The sequence below is a fragment of the Lepisosteus oculatus genome, chromosome 26 (genome assembly GCF_040954835.1).
Source record: "Lepisosteus oculatus isolate fLepOcu1 chromosome 26, fLepOcu1.hap2, whole genome shotgun sequence".
Taxonomy (NCBI): domain Eukaryota; kingdom Metazoa; phylum Chordata; class Actinopteri; order Semionotiformes; family Lepisosteidae; genus Lepisosteus; species Lepisosteus oculatus.
Window position 1 is genome coordinate 5,058,854 of NC_090721.1, and position 20,237 is coordinate 5,079,090.

Consider the following 20,237-nt stretch of genomic DNA (forward strand, 5'->3'; position numbering starts at 1 on the left):
ATGCAAGTGGTATGATCCCTGTGTTAATCAGTGAGCTCCAGAGCTGCTCTCATTCATGTAGGGTACTGTAGCTGAAAAGTGACCAACGGGACCTCAGCAGAAGGATAAACACTCGCTTGCTGTGGTTTATTGTCCTTCCCTTCTATGGCTGTACTTGATAAACTGGTCACCAATTAGAACCTTTTTATTCATAATTTAGTGAGCAAATTCTTCATGCAGAGTCAGATACTGTAGATACAGATAACGCTCTGTATGCTGATGTTGGAAATAATGTACTTTATCCAGGCTAGGTGTGGAATCAAGGCCCGAGCACTGAAACAGTGCTGTAGGTGAGAACCACTGAAGTTGAAAACTGGCAGAGACGGTGTTCCCTCAGGAGCTGGTCTGAGGTCCGAAATGACAAAAAACAAGGAGAAGATTTTTGTTTATTTTAATAAAACCCTTTTAAATAAGTAAATAGCATGCTTTCTTCAAGGGTTTCAAAGATTGTGTATTTCCATACAAGCCTGTGGCACAATGTGGTGAGATTTACACTGCTGCTTGTCTGAGAAATTAATTCGCTTTCTAAGATCGTGTTGCATTCTTCCATTTTGATTTTCTAAACCATTGAGGCATTAAAGTATATACTGTATAGTACTATAATATGGGGTTTTGAATAATTTCGAATGAAATTTCTGAGACATGTGATGTGCGGTGGATGTGCTACTGTGATGCGAGTCCATCCAGTTCAAATTGTTGTGTTCTTGGTACTTGAAGTCTCTTGATGGGAATGATCATTCTAACCTTTATAAATAAAAAGCATGCATTTGTACCACTACTAAGCTCCAGGTCAGTCATAACACTTTTGACTCACTTCTTGTTTGTTTGTAGGAGCCTGTATCCCGAACATAGCCTGGTGTTTTCCTGTATGCTGTCTTTATACATCCAGATGGAGGGTGAAGGAGCACTCAGAGAGGAAGAGGTATCCTTTCTCTTAAAAGGTAAATAGAGTACATTATAGAATCTATTTTTTCCTGTCAGTGGTTGAGCCATTTTAGAATTTTGCACTTTAGTAGTAGAGCCATCAGCAGTTTCTGATGCCTTTTACATCCAGCTCTGTTCCCAGTTGCCTTTCTTGAAAAGCAGAAGACCCAGCAACATGACCAAAACCATTCCGCCTTCTGTATAGTTTGTTTCATACAGCATTAATATTTGTTACAAACTTATTATGGTTTGTGAGGAGCACATTAAAATAAGCTGGATTTATGAAGTGCTGGTTCTGCAAAAGTCAATTACTTTTTAACCATTGGGGACCGCTTCCTCAAATTGCTCAGGGGGATACAGAATAATTTTGTGCTAGCCATGGTCGAATCTGATCAGTACTAAGCAACAAGAAATGGAGCAGAAGCTGCCCATGCACAGTAAGGGCGACAGCTGTTTCTTATGGTTATTGCTGAGGGGCTGCTTTCTCCGAGATTGTTTTGAGAGCCCGCTCAGAGAATATGATATCTAATCCTTCTTTCTGATGGAATGGGCTGCACCACCTTAAAGCCTAAAATCAGATAGAATATAGCTTGTCGGTTTTTGTGCCCAGCATGCCACATATTCTGAATCCTATTCCCTCTATCCTTTTAAGTACTGTAACTTCTTCTCAGGGGTTCTCAGAGATTACTCCCTTTCTCTTTCATATGATGCTTAAACCTCTTGTTCCAGTTTGTTTGCCTTTAGGATCATTTAACAGTGGACTACAGTTTCATGGCTTATCCTGTTACTGGCTTTCTCACGAAGACTTGGTATTCTATTACTGTCCCTGGGAGTTCATCGTTATCCCATCTGCCACCTTTCTACTCTAGCACGTAATAGCAAGAGGTAGCCTTAAATAGCCTTCCACAATCATTTTTTTACCGATATTCATTCTCAATCTCAAAGATACATTGCTTAAGTTTCTTACCTTTTTGTTTGCCTTCAGATTACCACCCATTGTCCCTGGTTTAAAATGGATTTGCTTAGATGGTTCAAAGGAAGACTACAGATCTTCTTGGCAGCATCCACTTAAGATGTTAACTGCATTTTCTTTCAAGTAATTTGAACAGTGTGCAGCAGAAGAAAGTAGAAAATGACACAAACCTTTACAGCTTTAGCAAATATCTGCCCTGTTTTAGAGATTGCTTTGTCTCCATTAATGTCGTGCTGAGTTAGCCAGAACTGGTTATGATGGCTGTAACTTATCAGCACAAATGTAATAACCTTCTGACAACGTTAGCACACTGGAGTCCATTCAATACATTCCTTAATCATAGTGTTTAAGAGTGTAGTGGAGACCTTACAGACCATCAAAGCACTCAATATGTTTTGAAGGTTGTTTTTATCTTTGCTATAACATAGAGCTTTCATGTACTGTAGTATTGTAGCTAATTTATCCAAACCTCATAAAGAAGAAGAATGTTCTCTGTTTAGCATAAAATTCCTCATGAAAATAATTTGTTGTTGTATGGAGTAGTAGAGAAACGTACTAATCTAGTTTTATCACCAACCCATGGTTTCAAAAACTCAGTCATAGGCTTTGTGGACTATTTATAGCTTTAGAACAGAACAGAACTCTCTTAACCTTTTACTTTAATGTGCAATTAAATCATTGGGCTAAATGGTGTAAAAATTAATATTAAATGTATGTTAAACATGTACACGCAATGTGAAATACAAATTACAGGAAATATGAAATAATTGGAATAACACATCTGTGCGATAATATGACACAGCATCAGCAGGAGCACTTGACTTATCAACCTTCAGTCTGTAGTGTTTTACAGCACTTCTTCAGGCAATAAATACAGCAGGCTTGCCTATAGCTCAGAGGAAAGGTCATGTTTATATTCAATATAATCTTGCACCAGTTGGACAGTTTTGAACTTAATCTGATTCTTTCCATAAAAGACCAGTTACTTCACAGTCTCTGTTGCTCTTGCTTCTTATAAATAGCACTCACTGCCTTCATAAATAGCGAGTCAAATTAACTACAAGTACCTTGGCATATTTATAATATGTGTGCAACAAAATACCAAGCACAAAGTGAAGCAGATACAAAGCATGTGCAGGTCCTCATGGAGTACTTCTAATTAAACAGAACACAGTATGTGCTTGACATACATAAGTCCATCTTTATTCGTTCACTGCAAAGATCACAGCGCCTGATGAGCTGTGGATACATAGCCTGGCAGCGCATCATGTTTGGGTTTCTGTTCATGTATTTCGGATGGTTTTCTCTTAACCTAATTTGTTTCTTTATTTAATTTGAACCGCCATTATAAATAGTTCAGTAAATTTCCCATGGCAACTGTGCTGTTTAAAGATTTTGCTTCTGCTTAATGGCATGCCAGGAATGATGGCTTCTGCAAAAAAAAAAACATTACTGTTGGCTTTTGCTGCATTTAACTTTGATAAAATACTTCTGTTTCCTTCTTTTGATGGACTTAAATCACATGGAAAATTGACCCTGCCGTTGTTAATTGACAGTACATATCAAATAGATCATTATTGGATTACGCTATATCTCCTTCACCCTGAGATTAAACTAGTAAAGTTGAAAACAATGGATGACATGAACAGTCTTTTCCTGACCCATACAATACTGGCTCAATTAAACAATTTTATCTATTGGTTATGCAGAGGCACAGATACAGTGTATAAATACACAGAGAAGATGTGGTAGAGAGTACTTCTGAGTGTGAGTAAAATGATCCTCTAAGAGTTTCTGCAGTTTCATTTTTTTCTAAAGAACCTATATAAATGACTGATGTCTCATTTCTGCTTACATCTATGGAAAGTTGCAAGCTGTTTGCTTTCTTTATGACTGCGGTCACTCATACAGTATATTAGGCTATAAAATATGCTGGAACAAACTGTACATTTCTTTTCCTTCATCAAAATTGAACTGCAGTAATAATAATAATAAAAACATGTACTATCACTACGGATTGTTTCATGCAATAAACAAAGACGTCCTGTACTGTTTTGCACCTCGGCTGCTGTAGTGTGTCCCAAACTCATTCAGTGTCTTTCTTTCCCACTTCTCAAGGCTTTCAAGATTACGATGGAGTTCCTCCGTCCCTGCGAGACCTTGGCTCTGAGGGGCTGCCACCTGCCTGGATGCCAGCCGAGCAGTGGGAGTGCTTGCTGGCCCTCTCTCTTCTTCCTGGTCCTCTGGAGGGTGTCTGTGTACAGGTCAGTCTCAGCACTCCCACTCACTTGTTTCAAGGCACATACTGTACATAAATCATCCTCCCTTGCTACGTTAGAGCAAACCTATTACTGTGCATTTAAACCAAAGTTGACAGCCACTGCGTTTTGAAAATTGATCTAAACGATTAATTTTACCGTGAGAGAGTCTTGCCCCATTTACCAAGATTTCTTAACTCCTCAATGGTACTGTTAGCCCCCCCCAAAAGGGAATTGTGGTTGGATACTGTATCATTTTATCTGCACGTTTGATAATGCAATTAGAAGTGACATCAATCTGTCTAACAAGTAATAGCTGAAAAGAAAAGAAAGAAAACACAACGTTTCAGCAATGGAGCCTTCTTCAGGTGTGTGATTGACAAACGTTTATCTTCTGCAAAGTTTGTGAACAAAGCTACAATACTTTCTCATGGCCCAAGTGTAACATGTACAGTACATTGGGCCAGAACACACTTCTGAGATACTTTCCTCCCAGAGACGTGACAGCTGAGCCACACCAGAAAGCCAGGAGTAGACATCGACAAAGGATTTATTATTTTGGGAGCAAAGAGAAGTTCAGTCACTGTAAGCTACCTGTTACATTACATCAGCTGAAGAGGAAGTGTCCTTAATTTTGGTTTACGCCAGACTCAACGTATGTAAATTTGAATTTACCTACAAACCTTCCTCCATGGTTTCTGTTGTAAAATCTACGGAAAAGAGCTCCGGAAAGTTAGTCACAAGCGTAGAGAGCAAGTGGTGCTGAGAATTACTTCCAGGGATGTTCATGGCCTTTTTTTGCTGAAAAATATATTGCCTCTATTACAATCATGTCGGGCAAACACCCAAGTGATTTTGTTACTTTCTGTTTTATTTTGTTTAATGCCTGAGCAGTACAGCGTAGGGTAATGAAGTGTACACAACTTATAAATTAATTTGAAGGAAATTCTCCCTCCAATGATTAATTTATTACTGTGTGTTTTTAATCATTCATGTACTGCATTTGGTGTTTAAATATCATGAATGGTAATTCTGCATGTATTCGCAAAGTAGCAATGAAAGCACAGGTTGCATTGAGTTTTGCTTTTTCTTATTTAGAGATGTGATTTATATCAGAATATATCTGTGTATCCAGCACCAGGAGCTAACAATGTGTAAATTGTGTGTTTATGTTATGAATGTGAGGGAAGTTGATCCCATTTCAGTAGTTTGGCCAAACCCTAATTAAGATGGTGTAGAGGTGTGAATTAGATAGGGAACTTTACAGCTACCTGACTGTGAGCATAAGGCTTTCAGAAACCCATCTTACTCCCCCTCTTCTTCGGGAGGAGCCAGGGAGCTGAGCAAGGGTGATGATGGGGTGGAGGGAGTGATGCACAAGAATCGCGATATGTGGATATGAATGAGTAGAATCGTGCAAGATTATGATTAAACCATCCCCCAGACTTTGGGCCAGATGGGTTGAATGTCCTGTCTTTAACTGTTCTTATGTTTAAGACTCCATGTAGTGAAAGTCCAGAGATGCGTACAAATACCAATTTTGCAAAGAGTTGACGATACGGTACCTTAAGACAGGTGACAGAAGTTTCTTTATGGTTAGTAAATGAACACCTTATTGTGCAAATACACCGAAGTCTACGAGTAAGTTGGGTATTTAGGTTTTAAAGAAGATGCTTTTCCCATTTTCAGTTGTTGTTAACTTAATTTGAAAAGGCTGTCAGTTTATAAAATGTCCATGATAAATATTGTTTGCTATTGAAAGACCAGTCAGCTTGAGTGGTGTTTAATGGGCGAAGATGTGGAAATTCTTTCCATGTCAATGCTACACCACTACATTCTGGCAAATCCAAAGCTTTCCTAACAAGTACGGTAACGTTAGAGAAGAGGCTGGTTGCACTTTTGGCTTCAGTGCAGGAGCAGAGCTGCCCTGCTTAATCACTTCGACCTTGCCTTTCTGGTGCACTGCTGAGGAGCTGGAGTGGGACTGTGTTGAGCAAGGTGTTAATTGAGGGCAATAAGTGAAAGCAGTTTCTTTAAAGACTTGTCTGTCTTAATGGCTCAGTTCAGAAAGATCAGAGCCTCCCAAACTCGTGCTGGCTATTATGGGTGATTTGTTGTGAATATCGAGACAGGCAGAAATTTAAAACACAGTATCTGTTCAGAAACAACCACACCAGGTCAGCAAGTTGAAAAAGTACATTAAACCAGGGCAACTTGACTAAGCATTCAAAAGAGGATTTGATGTTGTCCAGCCTGTTTTATCAGTCAGTCAGTCAATCAATATGTGAACTTGCTCTGGAGGATGTTTCAAAAACAATGATCAGATCTGAATTTATTTCAGATTGCTGAGCATTCGACTGAGTGGGAAAGATGGTTTAACTTGGATTATCCAGAACTAGAACGACTACCATTAGGTAAGTTTCTCAGAAATGCAGACATATTGCTGTGAAATATATTTTCATATTTGCAGGATTTCTGCTTGTGTTGCTTTAAACAGGAGACCCTTTATCCCAGCTCCTACTTGCTGCTGACAGGCTTCCAACTCTGTAGCACACTGGCACAGCTCAGAAACATCAAAACAGTGTTGCTTTTCCTTGTGTTTATAGAAGAACACAAGTACGGCAGCAAACAAAAGGAAGCCATTCAGTCATTCTGGCCCGTCTGGTAGTTAGTATAGTTCCAAGGATCTCATCCAGCCGTTTCTTAAAGGAAGGGTATCGTCTTCAACCACATGGCTGTGTACAGCAGCTTGTTTCACACTTCCACAACCCTGTTTTTGACTGTAGAAATTTAGAAACTTGACCGGTTAGCCTGAGTAAACAAGCGACTGCACTGATTTCTTTAACTCAGAAATGAACAGGTACTGTATCTCTCTCCGGAGCTACTCTTAGGCATGTAAATTTCACAGAACTCAAAATGTATTTTTGCTTTGTATTTGCTTGTGTGAGTGAAAACCTGTGTGTGTCTATCCTGCAATTGATTTCCCCCCCAACAGATTGGGGACAGGCTGTCCAGATTAAGTGGTGTCTCTAAATTGCTGTGTTGTATTTGTGCGAGCTTTCCGGTAGACTGGTATCCCAGTCAGGGAATAATCCCGCCTTACACTGTGTGCTTCCCGAGTTAGACTCTGGCTCACCACGACCCCCCTAAGGATAAAGCAGTTACTGAAAATAAATGGATTAATGTGTCCAGATAACACACTTTCCTTGTGGGCCTGTTAAACAGCAGTTAAATGTTTTAAGGGACAAAATTCGCAGCATATATCTACTTAGCAAAGTGCCCGTTGAACAGATTTCAATGGGAAAAAATATTTTCCTAAAAGAAAATGTATTTATTCGGTTGGCATAATGCTTACTTCAAGTCTGCAAACCTTTACATTTTTTATATGATTGTGTTGCACATTTTTCTGCTGTCACACATTATTAGGGAAACAATTACTTTACTCCTCGGCATAATCTGCACTCTGGGGCCACAGCAAATGCACCATATGGCATAACGTGAAACGGAGTACTGTATATCGCAGCAACATTAGCATTCGCCTGTGGGGGTTTGTTAATGTATTTCTTCCAATTCATCTGTTTTATGGGAAAATAGTAACTTGACTGCTTTATGTAATAAAGCTAAACATATTACAAGGGACTATTATTTTTTATGGAGGTAGGTTGTTGAGCTCATTATTTGAAGTAATTGTTATAGCTTTCACGTTCCCTGTGCACCACATTGTGCAACGGCAACACTTTAGAGGAAAGAGCATGTCGAAGATTCTCTTGTTTTTAAGATCACCAGCTGTGATCAGACTGTGTGGATCATTATAGGTGTGGTATTTGCAACTAGAGAAGGGCATGCTTTTACCCAACTCCAAGATTCTAACGAGTGCCTCTCAAGAAGTGCCCTTCATTTTGTTTTAATTCTTTAAAAAAAACGACTCTGTGAATACCACCCAGTGTGCACTGAAGATGACATTCTGTGTCTAACAAAAGCTAGACTAAACCAGCAGTAACCAGACGCTGTTAAAAGGCAATTTTCCCTTGTCACCAAGAAGATAGGGAAGAAAAAATTAAACACGATACATGAGTTTGATAACTCTGTGGAAATAAGTCAATAACTTTTTTTAATCTTTTGAGGTCAAACAAATAGTAAGATCCTGCTGATCTCAGTGTAGCACGTAGATGGATATGGAATGTTATTGAAAAACCACACTGATAGTTGGATAGATGTTCATCCTTCTCAGTTGGCCCTTTAATAAATGGCAGTATGCACAGAGTTCAGCAGCAAAACAGTTGTCTTACTTTTAGGCCACCAGAACCTTGTAAATAAACTGTTCTGATTCCAGCCACGATGCCCCATAGTAACAATTTGTGCTTTCCCAAATAGCATTTAATGGGCAGAGAGCAGTCATAAATCAAACACAAACCTGTAATAAAAGAGGTCTCAAGAAGATTTAACACCTCTGAGGCTTGTAATAAGATATTTAAATAACACTGTTTACAAAGCTCAGTGGTGATAAATCTTTCTAAAATTCTTATAAATGTGAAATTTGCAATATATACTGCTTTTTAAGCCAGTTCTCCAAACCTCCCTAACTTATTTATTTAAATTATCAGTAAATAAATTATTAATGTAATAGAACCAAGTATTTTTCCAGAAAAAAAAACTACATAATTACTGCACCTCAATTTATTACATACTGTATGTATACAGAATACGTTCATTTTAAAAATAAATTAGTTTGGTAATGTTAGTTAATAACTTCTTCAGCCCTTCTTTCTTGTAACCCAATAATGTTTAAAATAGAAGAAATCTTGTGGTTTAACAGAAACAAAGTAGTAGTGGCAATTGTTGGAGGTACTTAACAAACCTTTTTTTATTCAAGAAAAGCATTCAATCTACATGTTTTCTGTCACTTTAAGACTTGCTGTAAATTGCTTTTTTACTTTTGTATTCAGCAAAATCATATTTTTTTTTCAGGCTGTCTACATGCGGTTCATTTCCCCCTGAGACTAAAGCTTTTCAAAGAGGCTTCAATAGGGTTGTAGTAGCAATAAAATGAATCTGTCATTTCAGGTGATAGTTAGGCATATTAATACAAAATTACATATTAATAAAAAAGGTATAAACATTTCAAACTGGCATAAAAACATTATTAATAAACAAGGGAGGCTCAGCTCAAGTAGCTCATTTTGGTTTTACTTGCTAATTGATCTGATCTCATCCAGTTATTTCTTGAAAGAAGCCATTTCCCGTTGAAGCCAGGGTATCGGTTTCAACAAAATGGCTGGGTAGCTGGTTTCAGACTGCAGCAGCCCTTGGCTTACAAAATCCCATCAGTTCTCAGTTTTAAACGAACCTTCCTGAAGTTTCCAGTTGTGTCCTCTGTTTCACTGTTGAACATGTAGGAAGCAGGTAATCCAGATCAATTGCATTTACTCTGAGCTTACTTCACCAGTTACTCCTTTATTTCTTAAATACTTTTTCATCGTTCGTAATAATGAGGTTATTTTGCATAACTGTCTTCTTTGCTGAATTCTGTCAGTTTGCTGTGCTTGCTATGGAAGGCCTCTTTTTTAAGACTGACCAGTCAACTGTGAGTTTGATTGGTTCCTGGCTTAGCTTAACAATAAAATAAAAGTGACTTTGGCCACGCAGAAGGAGAACCAGTGGAGATGAACGGAGCCCCAGAGAGCCCGGATACCTGCTCGGTCTCAGGCATGCACAAGCTCCTGCTTCTGCGGGCTCTGCGGCCCGATCGCCTGATCTCCGCACTGCCTCGCTACCTCCTCCAGCACGACAGCGTCTGCACATGGGGAGGCTCAGGCCCTCAAGCTGCTGATGTTAAAAGTAAGGATGCGACAGTTTGGTTCTATTACATGGGGGATTTTCCGTTTCCTAATTGGACCAGCAAAATGCAATTCCTTTCCACTGTCCGGAATGGACTAAATTGGACCAACAATTAGCAATTAGTTGGACCAGCAATTAGCAGTTTGTTTCCACTGTCCTTACGAAGCATAGTCGTATTTCTCTGGAAAATAAAAGTGAAATTAAACGAAATGGTGATTTAAGGTTTGTTTGCTTTTGGGTCTCTTGAATGATTTAATTAGATGATTTAAACACTTAAAAAAAAACTTTTGTTAACTTCTTAAGCTATGTTGCACTTTGACCTCATCTTTGCTTTTAAATTTCACAGGCCTAGCAGCACACACACAGTATACCGTGATAAATTGCCTTTTTTTTTTAAAGTCAAACACACATAATGTATGAAAAACTGCTGCTTCTCAGCCAAGGAATTCAAAAGCCCTTAATGGCGATGCTGCGGCTTCACTACCAATTCCAAACTGAAAGTGAAGAAAATGGTGTTATTTGTCTTTCCAGGTCTTGTGGAAGACTCTGTCGGAATTCTAGTTCTTCTTCCAGCGGGCTTATCTCCCACTAATGGACTCTCTAATGTGTGTTCAGTCATGAGTGTCCAGCCTACAACTGTCATATGTAGTGCTGCCAAGGTACTGATATCTTCCTCTGGTGTTCACTGAATTTCAATACAGCACTGTTAACATACATCTGAAGACAAAGCACGTCAGATAAGGTGTATGCACAGGAGGAAATGGTCTTCGGATATCAGCTGGAGACAAGATGGCTTATCATGAATACTGTATGCACTGAACAGTGAAATGTCTAGAGAGAGCATTTGCGTGTATAGAATGCTAGACATAATTTATGAGATTGTGTATTTAATTAGATAAAGTCTAATGACTTCACAAATGAAATGTAGCAGCTCATTTTCTTTTCCTGAGCGTTTGTTCCCCTCAAATCCATTGTGATGTTCATAATGAGACCCCTATAATTCCTTGTACTCAGTGAGCTAAACAGTGTCAAACAGGTTGGCAGGGATACATTTATCGCCCATCAGTACAGTCATCCCAAACCTCAAAGGAATATTCACTCTCCTGTGGTGGACATAAGGCACATTTTATCAAGGTCTTAGACTATGTACAGTTTATAATATCAGTAAAATTGTATGTTCATATACAGTATATTGAAGAACTACTACCCCCATCTGTGTCTGTAAGAAACATTAATAATTCTATATGTGTATTTTGACTCCATGTATGTCTGAGTTCTTGGAAAGAGCAAATTAATACTGCCTGTTAAGTGCAAGATGATTTTACTGCAATTATATTTTTCAAGTGAATATGTCCATTGAGAAAACAGAATTACGGACCAGAACGAGACGTTTACAGTGTGAAGCTCTGTTACATTTGCGACGCCTGTTAGAACAAAAACCTTATAACCAACCGCATTGTAAAACCAAGCAATTTAACATCCTCTAACTACATTTTCACCGTGCTAGGGGAGACCATTCTGTGAGGAGGAGATGGAAAGGGCCTTGAACGTATTGCTCTAAAGAGGGCTGGTTACAAATTCATGGAACAAAGCCTTCCAGTCTTTTCTTTTTTGCCAGGCTCAGACTGTTTTGTTTGTCTGATGCCCAAATAATGAAAACATTTCACAGCTGTGTTCAAAGAGCCATGAACAAGCAAAGCTGTAAAAGCTGAAGGCCTTGTAATCTTGTAGAGATTACAAAATAACCTCGGATTTACAGAGGTTTGTTTTATTGCATCTGCTCAGATCATTCTCATGAATTCTTGCAGAGGCCCTGTTTGCTTCTAACGAAACAGGAGTTTACTACACATTTTTAGCCACTGCAATGACAAAATGTATCCAGATATGTATGATTTTTCAGACTACTGTATATACTCCTTTTGCATCACAAAGTCTCCTCAAATCGTTGAATTAGTAAGTGTTGTTTTAGAAGGTGATTTTAATTTTTGGCATGTGTTTGTTCTGCAGTCCTTGGTTGCATTTGTCAGCTGTGATGGGCTGTGTGTCTCTTCATAGGAAATGGGCATCTCTGTTTCTGTGGTGTCTACGAGGGAAGACTGCCTAAGTGGTGTTGAAAAAGCTCTGGGTGACATGATGGAGTGTGGGGGCTGGTTGGTTGTTGAGAATGTACACTTGGCATCAATGTCCTTGCTCAAGAAAATCCATCACACGATGAACCTTGCAGGTTTGAAAACACAGCCACAAAGTGGACAAACTATTCATTAGCGGAATGTGCTAGGACAAATTGTTGCATTACAGTGGTACGATAGATATAATCTCCTTAAGTTAATATTGTTCTATTTTTACTGTGTTGGAGTTTTAATATTGAAATTGATATTTAAATGTAGTAATAATTACAGTTTCAATTATAAAATATTGAATTTCTGTTTTTTTGTGCTATTTTATCATTTCAGTGTGACAATTGTGCCCTTTTCACTTTATTATACAGTATATGCAGTTATGTGCAGGAAATTACCTTTTTGTATTTTACAAACATTTATAATGCAATAATGTAAATATTCTATGCAATAGATTATATTTAACACTAAGAGTTTATATACTTCTATAAATTGAATATATACTGTACCAGGTTATAACTGAATAGCTGAAGAGTTCCTGTCCTTGAATGTGCTTTTCAGGTTTGTCGTGTGTTAACTTAGACTTCATAATGTAACGCAAAGAGCTTCAAGCAGATGCTTTAAGATGCTTGATCTTAGTTTTGAAACGTTGGAATGGGAGATTGTCAAAACTGAGCCATCTTAGTTACCAGATTTACCAGTTCAGCACTATAAGAATGAATTTGGCAGACATGTCTTCATTGAACTGACACACTTGCCGTATGTCTGCTGTTGCAGCCAAGCAGAGCAACAACCAGTTTAGACTGTGGCTCACTGCAGAACCTGGAGCTCCATTTCCTGAAGACTTCCTCTCGGAAATCCACAAGGTACTGTAAATGTGTGTCTTTGCATAGTATCTTAGTTCTTCACTTGCCTTGCCTTTTTTGTTTATATCAAAATAAGAAAGTGTACTTTAATGTCCAGCTATCCATGTTCTAACTGCTTCTTTCATTTCAGGGTCATAGGAAAATCAGAGCTTGTCCCGTCAAATGATAGTTAACAGTTCTAAAGCCTTGTGTATCTGCCTTCATTTTTGCTGCACTGTACAAACAGATGTGCCCTTACATGCCAGTTGTAATAGCAGAGTTTTATTACAGCGGAGCTCAGTGTGAGGCTTTGACATAAAGCAGTAAAACAATTTTCTAATCAAGGTTTTAATTAGTGTTGGGAAGCATTAGTTTAAGGCAAAAGCAATTGAGGGACTTGGTGTTGGCAAGCCTGCAGAGTTTATAATGGAACTGATAGGGGCTTCGGGTACTGATTCAGCTGAATGGGATTGAGAGTTTACAAGGGTGTTATTTCTGAAATGCAATTATCTAAAAAAACATATCATAGAAGGTAATGAAAATAAAGATATATTGCTTTACTTATCTTATCCCCATTGCATTAGAAAAACCGTAATAGACATACAGCACAGTATGTGCAGGAAAGACCCAGAGCGATTTAACATTTCCCTTTTAATAGACATTTTGTCCAATACACACAGGCTTGGGGAATGAGGACCTGCCTTCTTGGCTGAAGACATGGGTTAGGCGATGTGACAGATGTACTGTGTATAGCTAATGTGTGTTGAGTGCCGCCATGCTTTTGTTAATGCAAATAGCTTGACATTTAAGAGGTTTGCATTGCATATAATTGGACGGTGGCCTTTGTCTTTTTGTTTTGCTCTCGGACAGATTATGCACATCCGATTCCTTTGTATTGACCATAGAAAGTGTGTGTAGCTTCTCAGGGAGGATAATGTAGAATCAGTTAAAAACAAATTGGTTCCAATTCAAAATTATGTACAATCTCAATTGGGTTGTTAGTAAAACAGCTTCCTCTCTTGATAAGAATCTTTAATGAATCTATGTGGAGATTCAAGAGGCTCTAATAACATGCAGTTCAGAGCAATTAGTTTAGTTCAGTAGCTTTTATTCTGTTTTATTAGAACTGTATGTAAGATTGGTGTGCTTAATCATTCAGATACTCAGTAAAAACACTACTTATGCCCACTGTAGAAAAGTAAGAGCATGATTTATTTAAACACATGCTGTACTGTATGCATTGTTTTTCAGACATGATTAGATGTTACAGAGCAAATGTCACCTCAGGTCTATACTGTATGTTTCAGCACTGAATATACAAAAGGAAAGTATTTTTATGGCAGATAAGGAAAAGTGTTCGTACTGTACAGTTAAAAAAAAACAGATTAAAACATTGGATAACAGGAATTGTTCAGTTGCATATGACATAATTCTGGGAAAATTAATTACAATTGAAACTGAATTGTGCCCAGTGCATTTCATTTTTGTAATGCCAGCATTCTTTATTTAGCATGTTTAATTTCTCATTATGCCTTGCATTTGTTTTGATTCTTGTGCAAGAAGTCAACCATGATATTTTTTTTCTGTTCATAGCAAAGTAAAAAAAAAAAACACAATTATAATTCCAGACATTTACAGTAAGTACCCAAAGTATTTTTTGTACATAATTTTTAAAATGTATTTTGTTTTGCAAGGTCTCATGGCATGCACTGATGACTCACTGCTTGATGGGGAGTGATTTATTTCATGGTCTTCGGGGTGAACTGCTGCCAATGGGTAATTGGGGAACAATAATTCAATATATCTCCTTTTGCAAAAACACCCTTAATATCAACAGCGAGCAACAGTTCTGTGCAGATTTGCTGGTGTCAGTGCTACCATTGCCAGCAGTGATGCAGTTAAAGAATATAATTGCTTAAGTCAGAAATACTTTTTGGAGAAATAATTAAAAAGGATAATAATCGCAAAAAGAAATGTCAAGGCTTCAGCAATATTACAACCACACATGATGGAACGATAACAGGTAAGAAATTAAAACCTAAATAAAATGACTTTGAGACAGTAAGTCAGACGCTAATGCTTATTTAATTTTCTTGTAATGTAAGAGACAGTAATACAATTATTTTCAAAAAAGATTTTAGACATAGTACATTACCAAAGCAATATTCAGTCAAACAGTGCTCAAAATACATTTATAATCCTCGAGTTGCTCATCTCTGCAGCAGTAGTGCTGGCTCTGGAGCAAGTCCATGAGAAGGTGTGGAAAAGGGTGCTTGACCTCCCAGCGGAATGTCGCGGCCTCTGCTTCGGTACCGGTGTTCTTCATGGCCTGATAGTCGGGTCTCAGTTTATTCCTGGATCTGGGCTGAGCCAGGTGTATCCACTGAACGACACACAGCTGCTGCAGGTGAGCTAGAGATTCTGCAGCATTTAGTCAAAACATCCCTCTATCCATTATCTAACCGCTTCTTCCAATTCAGGGTTGCTGGGGAGCTAGAGGCTATCCTGGCAAGCAATGGACGCAAGGCAGGGTACACTCTGGACAGGACGCCAGTCCATCGCAGGGCACAGATGCACACACAAAACCCACATAAACACATGGAGAGCATACTGTACAGACTTCATGAAAATAGCACTCCAGGTCCAAAATTGAACCCGGGACCCCAGCGCTGCAAGGAAGCAATGCTAAACACTGCCACCTCAAAACATCAAACAATACAAGGCTTCTTTTATTCTATAAAACCAGTGCTTTAATGATTCACATTGTTGGGTTTGAAAAAAAAAATACTTCTTTAATCATGTTGATAAGGAAAGTGCTTTTTACACACTAAACAAGGATTCTGGTTCTAATTTACTGTCACTTAGTTTGCATGGGATAAAAATGTCACCCTTCTCTTTTGTAAGTTTTTCTCTCCTTAAGGATTAATGATTTGTAGGTTTTTTTTTATAGATGACTATAGTTGTTAAACATTTTTTTATGATTGTGAACTTGTAATATACACAGTTAAAGACTTGAACTTGTATTAATTGCTTTATTCTTTAAAATGGGCTATTCTCCCAGAGGTTTTATAGATTAAACGTTGATAAAGTATCAGTAGCCTGACATAATGTGATAAAAACCAATCTCTGATATACATTAATTGCTTGTTAGTAAAAAAAATCTCTAATCCAGATCCATAGCCTTAACTACACCTCTAATTTATAGAATATATTTAGAACTTTAAAACTGTTTATATGAGCCTTACATGTCAAGAGATTATCGCCAATCATCTTCCTAAACTAAAGTGTGCCTGATATTATTTCTACCAGATAGTTAAACTTCTTGTACAATTCTGTTTCTCTTTTTTAGGCTATGGATGCAGTAATCAGCAGCTATGGAGAAGGTGGAGTTATCAGCAACTCTTTCATCCAAGTTCTCATTGAGAAGATCACTGAAATCTATTTGAACACAGTCACTGTCTCTGAAGATGCCCTGTACATTGAAGCGTTAGCTCAGGAAGTGTTACTGCAGTGTACTCAACCACATGGTAAGCACACAGCCTGGCAAGCCTACATTACTTTATATTAAACATCCTGAAGGGCGTTTTAGAGCCTTGGACAGCCTGACCCTCTCACATCTCACACACACTCCACTCATTTCCATTTGTACTAAACTCTTCTGGGTTTTTTGTCTGTATAATTTTCATACAAAAACGTGGATCAGAACTACAGATAGATTTTTGGTTGTTTAATTTTTCAATTTCACTTTCTTTTTGGGAACACTGACTTTTTTAGCATATAAATGAGAACTCCTTCCTCTATAATGGCATGTTTTCTATCAGGATATTAATGCTGAAAAAGCCTGTAAATTTTTTAGGTTAATTGAAGATGTATTTTTTATCTGGCAGCTCATATTAGCCAGTCATGTTTTCTTCAAATCCGTCTTAAAGCTGAATTCATCTGACTTGTAGCCCTGCAGCATCTACTATCCTCTGACTAGATTCATTATTTGCTCAACTGCATTTTGAGTGCTATTATACATGAGATATCCTTACTAACTCGACCTCATCATAAAGCATTAATAATTGTCTCGCCTGTAACTGCTGAACATTGGCATATTGCTCATTTGACCATGTTAATGCACTGTGAAGGTATCTTTCTGCTACCCAAAATATGGTATTTAATTTTAGTGAATTATATTTGCTACCACAGAAAAATATTTACCATCTCCATGTTTATGCGGTTTCTTTTTTTAGGAAAAATTGCAATTGGTGAGTTTGTAGTTCCTATTCCAGCAGCAAACATTGAGCCTGTTCAGTACTCCCTCTGGCTGTGTAGACATCTGTCTGAATTTGACTCCTGCCCTGGGCTAGCACTGCACAAGAGCACTCAAAAGCTGCAAAATCAATCAAGGTATTTTTGTGAAAGCAAATTCATTTTTTTGTCATTTACTGTGTGATGTCTAAGTGGTTCTCTACCCAGTTTTAAGACCGTTTTCACCAGGTCTCTCCCTGCTACATGAAATAGTCTTCATAATACAGTAAAGAACAGATATTGCACCTTTTGCCCAAATCAATACTTTCTTCTTTAAACTGACAGGTTTATCGGCAGCACTCTAGTGTAGTACCAGTGAATTTCTCAGAACAAAATAAAATCCAGTGAGACTGCTGTAATGGCATTTTTTTAGCCTGACCTTGCTTAAGCCAATAAAAGCATTATCCCTCCATGTACTGCTGTCCTCAGATATTAAATGACCTTGAGCATACAAGACCAATAATATGTACAAGTGACTCGATTATTTCTCCATTGATGAAACTGTCAATACAGTGAAGGTGTTAATCCCAGGTTGTGCAGTTACAATTATACACTTGGTGTAGTGATTGAGGGTGACACACTCCTCTAGATAATGAGTAATCAAACATGCATTATGATCAGAAACATCCATTCAATATATCTGATGTGGAACGTCTCAGACTGTTGCCCTTTTTTCACTGTTCTATGTTGACATACCAGCAATCCCCTCCTAAACGCATGACCTTCACTGAGAGTCATGTGAACTCTGTATTAACATATTATATTAAACTGAAGTCTACTTGCAGCAGAATTTTAACATTTGATTAAAATTGCCAGTGTTTAATGTATACTCCAGTTTATTCTAAATGTATGGGAAAATAGATAATTTTGTATATTATAGTTGTACAGGGAGCTAATTTTGTGACAGTAAATATCTTCCTGGTATAAGAATTGAGTATGAAGCTGGGTTTAGTTTTGCTCCTATGCATGGACTATAATAATAGTCAGAACAATGAAAATTAGAATAGTTAGAGATTTCATGCTGAATCTGGCCTACCTAAAGTTCACCCTTGATGGAATTTGTGAAGCAATTTATTTTTCTACCTCATCTGTGCAGTGGGGTTACTGGTGCCAAATAGCTGGCCTGCATCACCATTCCACTTTGAGGTGGATTACATGGGTGGTGAAATTAAGATTACACTGTGCAGGTTTGGGGGTGACATAGTGTAGTAGGTTGTGGGTTCACATTCCCACTGCGAACCCTACTGTTGAAGTACCTTTGAGCGAGATGCTTTACTTCAGGGTATAAGTGGGGACTGACTTTCCTGAAATCAGGGTTTAATCCCTGCAATGGGCCAGAATCCTATCCAGGGAGAGAATAAGATGCTCTCTAGTCAGTGAACATGACAAAAAACAGGATCAGCACTGGTCCAGTGAGTCTCTGTGGCTCTGATAAGGATTTGGCCTTTTTGTGCAGTACTAGTTTCTACTATATCTACTATACAGTAATAGGTCTGTCTAGATCACAGATGCCTTTTGTGATATGTTTATCATCTTTTATTTTAATGTTATGAGAAAACAGTCCTAATTTCAAATAAAGGCTACCCTCAAAACAAAGAATCAAATTTGCCCTTTGTAAAGAAAAGAAAGGAAAAGATATACTGTACAAGCAGTGACACAAAAGAAACATTTATTTCGAGCACTTGGTTTTGATCGGTACTTCATATTCTTGTGCATTCTTTTAATTGTGCATTTGAGAATTGTTCCTCTGTGCTTTACCAAACATGCAGTTCTTTATACACTTAATAGGAGCTTTTTTTGAAGAATTCCCTGATGTAGCCAGTGGAATATTTGTTGCATTTTATTTAGCTTTCAGTGGTGACCCTCACTGTGAACATGTTCCTAAAGGAATTACACTATGAGCAATTCATGTAATAAGTGATTTCTTTTAATGAAACACACGGATGTTCATTAATGAGTAAGGATTACTTTAAAATCATATATCTATTAAAGAAGGCCAGGTGCAAACGACTCTTTCCCATTCCAAGCTACTGTAGTATGAGCATGTTAATACTGCTGCCACTTAAAAATATAAGATCCAAACATCCTTTACTGCCACCACTGTGCATAAAATAATTATCGTTCATTTAGCTTTTGTTGCTGTTGAATGAATTTTACACATGAGGTGCCTTAATATGTATGCTTTTATTGGTGTTGAATCTTTCTTGGCAGGCTGCCTAAACCGTAAAGCCGACCTGTAAATTCTTTCAGTGTGCTGGAAGCTGGTAGACTTGTGTTTGCGAACTAGATGCTTGTGCGGTTTTTGACCTGAGGGACTGGAAGGTGCAATGTATTAATGAGATTGTAACCCCCTCCTCCTTGCCGCCAGCCTTGAGTGAGCTGATAATGGCAAGAGTCTAATGGTTGATAAAAGATGTTTACAGTCTTGTGATAGGTGCATTTGTTTACATTGCATCAGCATGTATTACAATTTGTCACTTAAGTCAGATTAATTCACTGCTAATTCTATAAATACAGCACAGTTAATTAGCATTCATTTTAATCACACTTTAGTGAAGTGAATCACCACAGGTTAGGAAACAGATTTGACTAAAATGGAATGGTTTTTATGTCACTCTTTAAAAAAACTTAAATGAAGCATAAAATGAAGGCTTTTTTTAAATTAAAATATTAACCCCAGTTCATAAGAGTTTGAAATAATTTCTTATAGTCCCCCTGTTACAATAAGGGGTTGATGATTAATTGGGTTCGTTAAACCTCACAGCTACTTCTTACTTAATTCGTCTTAAATGACTCAAAGCACTTGTAAGTTTCTAAATGTTATTTTTCTAGTTGGTTTTAACTCTTCAAATGATACCTAGTATCACCATTGTTGTGTTTACTGCCATTAAAATCGTGGAATTGTATTTTGTGTTTATGAGACTATCAACACTATTGAACATACAGTACA

The 20,237-nt window shown here is 37.8% G+C and overlaps 1 protein-coding gene across 3 annotated transcripts in view; it reads left to right on the forward strand.

The window, feature by feature from the left end:
• LOC102694577 (uncharacterized) overlaps positions 1-20,237 on the forward strand; it is a 96,928-nt gene that overhangs the window by 57,858 nt on the left and 18,833 nt on the right. For 2 of the 3 annotated variants that reach the window (XM_015367805.2, XM_069184368.1), the window contains exons 39-49: positions 871-980; positions 4,055-4,200; positions 6,536-6,608; positions 9,841-10,032; positions 10,564-10,691; positions 12,088-12,256; positions 12,927-13,015; positions 14,689-14,770; positions 15,217-15,401; positions 16,344-16,521; positions 17,230-17,386. In XM_015367805.2, coding sequence (XP_015223291.2) covers positions 871-980; positions 4,055-4,200; positions 6,536-6,608; positions 9,841-10,032; positions 10,564-10,691; positions 12,088-12,256; positions 12,927-13,015; positions 14,689-14,770; positions 15,217-15,401; positions 16,344-16,521; positions 17,230-17,386 — 1,509 coding nt within the window. Of the gene's footprint in view, positions 1-870; positions 981-4,054; positions 4,201-6,535; positions 6,609-9,840; positions 10,033-10,563; positions 10,692-12,087; positions 12,257-12,926; positions 13,016-14,688; positions 15,402-16,343; positions 16,522-17,229; positions 17,387-20,237 lie in introns of those variants that run through there. The other variant, XM_069184369.1, reaches the window with a different exon arrangement.